At 37.8% G+C, this 4372-nt stretch overlaps 1 protein-coding gene across 1 annotated transcript; it reads left to right on the top strand.

Annotated features, from left to right (window-relative positions):
• Positions 1–1124: 1124 nt before the first annotated feature.
• DEFB134 (defensin beta 134) lies at positions 1125–4074 on the top strand. Its single transcript, XM_044268080.1, has 2 exons — positions 1125–1182; positions 3932–4074. Exons 1-2 carry the CDS (start codon positions 1125–1127, stop codon positions 4072–4074), a joined length of 201 nt encoding a protein of 66 aa, XP_044124015.1.
• Positions 4075–4372: the final 298 nt, after the last annotated feature.

Below are 4372 nucleotides of genomic sequence, written 5' to 3'. Positions count from 1 at the left end.
TGTGTTAATTAGTTTGATTGTGGTAATCATTTCACAATGTATATGTACTTCAAATCATTACATTTGACTGCTTAAACATAAGCAATTTTTATTTGTTAATTATACCTAGGCGCATCTGGGTGGTTCAGTCATTAAGCATCTGCCTTCAGGTCAGGTCATGATCCCAGAGTCCTAGGATTGAGCTCCATATCAGGCTTCTTGCTCAGCAGGGAGCCTGCTTCTCCTTCTTCCACTCCCCCTGCTGTGTTCCCTCTCTCACTGTCTGTCTGTCAAATAAATAAAATCTTTTTAAAATATTTTAAAAATTATACCTCAATAAATCTGGGGAAGAAAAGTCATAAAGAATGGTTGGTGTAACAGATATGTTCACTATCTTGAATGTGATGATGGTTTCATAAAAGTATATTTGTCACAACTTATCAAATGCTTTAATATTTAAATTTTTATGTCATTTCTATCTCAATAGTTTTTTTTAATAGTGATAGTTATAAAAAATGACCTTGATGGGATATTATGCAGCTTTGAAAAGTATCACTTATGAAGAGCCTTTAAAGAGACAAAAAATACTTATGGTATATATCATGTTACAAAAGCAGGATATCTGAGTACAAGTATATGGTTCAGAACTACTTATAGCAAAATATTAAAAAATAAACTAGGTATACATAAAATTTTCTTAAGAAATATACCGGTTCCTTCTGAGAGATGGAGCTCAAGTGTTAACTCTTCCTTCTTTGTAATTTTTAGAATTTTATAAATTGACCAAAATTAGCATTTAATTTTTGTAGTAACATAAAAAAACCAAAATGGTTTATTTACTTAAGAAAAGAAAAAGTATAGTTCTCAGTTCTCCATTAGTACCTTTGGAAAATCCAGGTCAGGGAGCAGTGCCTCTGTCAATAGGAAAAGCTGTCAAACAGGAAAGGGCCGTCAAGTTTTTTCCTCACATAAGCATTGCCAGCTCCTGTGCCTCAGGGAAGATCGGTGTAGCATACCTACCTGGAGCAAGGCATACCCCGGACCTGAGAAGTTTGCATGAGAGGGTGTGCTCAACCTTCCCTTGCTGCTCTCTGACAGCCAGAGTCAGACACTGCTACCAGCCTCCTCAACCGAGGCTCCCAGCCATGAAGCTGCTCTTTGTCATGCTTGCTTTGCTCTTCTTTTGGGACCCAGCGCTGGCAGGTAAAATGGGAATCTGGGGGCGGGGGGAGTCATTTGCCTAGAAAAGCAATTCCACTAAGCAAACCTATAAATGTCTTACCACCGTGGACCCTTCTATTTTCAAAGTGGAAACAGCATCAACTGGTCTGACATTAGCAAGACCTGAGCTTAAATTTTGGCTCTCCAATTTGTGTTAGCTGTGCAGCTTTAGGCAAAAGTCTAATCTTCCCTGAATCCTAGTTTCTTCATTCACAAAGTGGCAATAAGACTAACCTCAGTCTTGCAAGGATTAAGTGTGATAATAAATATAGAATAGACCTGTACACCACACATATGATACCTGACTCATGAGAGCTATCATTATATCATCATTAGCAATACCCCAACCTCTTTTGGCACTATTGTTTTGTCCCTAAGTGAGTCCAGCCATAATAGTCAAAACCAGCAAATGTGATAACTCAATTTGTTAAGCTTTCTAATTTGCTGAAATTGCTTATAGTTAATTTATTATTTGTATATGTCTTAGATACATGGGGAAACAGATATGGAATGGCATGTTCCAAGAGAATTAATAAGCTTTATGTGCTAAAAGAAATGTCTGACCAGAGGAGATAGCAGGTAGGGAGACATGAGAGAGAGCACTGACTGGTCTCATAGTTTAGCTTGCCCGTATTCATTACTGACTTTAAAAACTCCTTCTTGAATATTCTCTTCACTCAGGGCTATTAAATCAGCTCAAATTCAGATATTTTAGGATCGCATTTAATTTCTCATTCTCCCTCAAGTAATCCCTAGGTAGATGAATCACATTTTGGAGTCATGTGACTCAGTAGGCTGGATATAAGAAACCATACAATCCAGGCCTCTTGAAGCTATTGATGGGACCAATCCCGCTTTGGTTTATGGCAATGGTTTCATGGCCCCTAGATAGCCAACAAGATAGTATACAATATTGCCTTTAGTGTCTTATATCTTCCCAAAGCTCATCATTTCCATAGGAATTCCTTATCTTATTATGTGGATCACTACACTTCATCTTCTCAGGCTTTCATCTTTTTTTTTTTTTGCATGTTAGGAACACCTTTCATATTTTCATACTGCCTTGTATTTTTTTATTATTAACATATAATGTATTATTTGTTTAAAGGGTATGGGTCTATGATTCATCAGTCTTACAAAATACACAGTGCTCACCTCAATACATACTCTCCCCAATGTCCATCACCCAGCCACCCCATCCCTCCCACCCCCTCCACTACAGCAACCCTCAGTTTATTTCCTGAGATTAAGAGTCTCTTACAATTTGTCTCTTCTCTGGTTTCATCTTGTTTCATTTTTTCCTCTCTTCCCCTATAACCCTCTGTCTTATTTCTCAAATTCCACATATCAGTGAGATTATACGATAATTGTTTTTCTCTAATTGACTTATCTCACTTAGGGTAATACCTTCTAGTTCCATCCACATCATTGCAAATGGCAATATTTCATTTTTGATGACTGCATAATATTCCATTGTAGATATACACATCTTCTTTATCCATTCATCTGTTGATGGATATCTGGACTCTTTCCATAATTTGGCTATTGTGGACATTGCTATAAACATTGGGGTGCAGTTGCCCCTTCAGATCACTACATTTATATATTTGGTGTAAATACCCAGTACTGTAATTGCTGGCCATAGGGCAGCTCTATTTTCAACTTTCTGAGAAACCTCCATTTTCCAGAGTAGCTGCACAAGAGCATAGGAGGCCTCCCCTTTCTCTGCATCCTTGCTCAGCTTTCATCTTGCCAGCCAAGTAACCCTGATCCTTTTCTCTCCTTATAGGATAATTATCTTCCAAAGCATGGTAACTTGAACAGGATGTGTTGGCTCAAAATTTCTACAGATGACCAAATATTTGACACCCTTTTCCTTTTAAGACCTTCTTACATATGTAAATTTAAAATATTTGTATTTTGATAAATCTACAGAATAGCAGTTCTATAAAAGCATAAGTTCGAAATAACTTGGACCCCAATAAGACATAGTAAATCTTTAGAACAGATTTCTTCCTCCTCTAAACTCATAACACCAATTCTATGCTTCACTGCACTTGTCATCTTTTCTCCTCTCTCACAGATATTTTATGTTTCTTCTCTTTTTTTGTCTAGACTGAAAATTCTTAAGGTATATATCATACTCAAATCTGTACCCCAACGGCACCTGGATTTATGAAAACTGGTTTGGGAATGAATACAGAATTAAATGATGAGCAAATGACTACATGCATAGATAATCTGATTGTTCCAAGTATATTAACTGACCACTTTGGGCAGACTTCCAAGTTATTAATTGTCATAGCTCAGACTAACATAACAAAATACTGAAGATTGTATGGTTTAAATAAAATGTATTCCATCACATTTCCGGAGGCTGGAGAGTCCAAGATCAGGGGCAGGCTGATTCAGTCTCCGATGAGAGCTATCTTCCTGGCTTTTAGACAGTCAACCTCTCCACCATTCCTACAGTATCAAGGCCTCACACTTACAACCTCAATTAACTATAATTACCTCTCAGAGTCCCTTTCCCCAAATAGAGTCACATTGGAGTTTAGAATTTCAACCTATGAGAGGGGGAGAGGGAGGAAAGATGTATTTTTTTTTCAATTACAGAACCAAACATTATAATCAAGTCTCCTTGGAATCCAGTTTGACAAAAATGGAAGTACCAGTTCTATAGTCCAAAAAGACCCATAATGAATTATTTATTTATTCATTTTCTTTCTAGGCTTGAATCCACTGGCAGCAGAAATACACAACAAATGCTACAGGAATGGTATCTGCAGACTTGAGTGCTACACAAGTGAAATGTTAGTTGACTACTGTGAGTTTCAGCTGGAGTGCTGTGTCAAAGGAAACCCAGACCCCTGACAAGAGAAGCCAGAGGACACCAATGAACTTCAAAGTCTTTGACACCCTCTCCACTGTCTTTCACACAGCGAGGGAATTTAGATTACACTGTGACCCTGTCATGTGTCCACGACTGTGGGTTTTTAGCATTTTTTTTCCAATTTATTTATTTTCAGAAAAACATTATTCATTATTTTTTCACCACACTCAGTGCTCCATGCAAGCTGTGCCCTCTATAATACCCACCACCTGGTACCCCAACCTCCCACCCCCCTGCCACTTCAAACCCCTCAGATTGTTTTTCAGAGTCCATAGTCTC

Source organism: Neovison vison, chromosome 11 (assembly GCF_020171115.1).
Source record: "Neovison vison isolate M4711 chromosome 11, ASM_NN_V1, whole genome shotgun sequence".
NCBI lineage: Eukaryota > Metazoa > Chordata > Mammalia > Carnivora > Mustelidae > Neogale > Neogale vison.
This window is presented reverse-complemented; position numbering and strand designations above follow the sequence as displayed.

Excerpts from the sequence above, each read along its gene's own strand:
- DEFB134 (XM_044268080.1), top strand. The coding sequence starts at position 1,125 with ATGAAGCTGCTCTTTGTCATGCTTGCTTTGCTCTTCTTTTGGGACCCA. Across the intron at positions 1,183-3,931 it reads TTGGGACCCAGCGCTGGCAG|GCTTGAATCCACTGGCAGCA; the intron begins GTAAAATGGGAA and ends TTTTCTTTCTAG.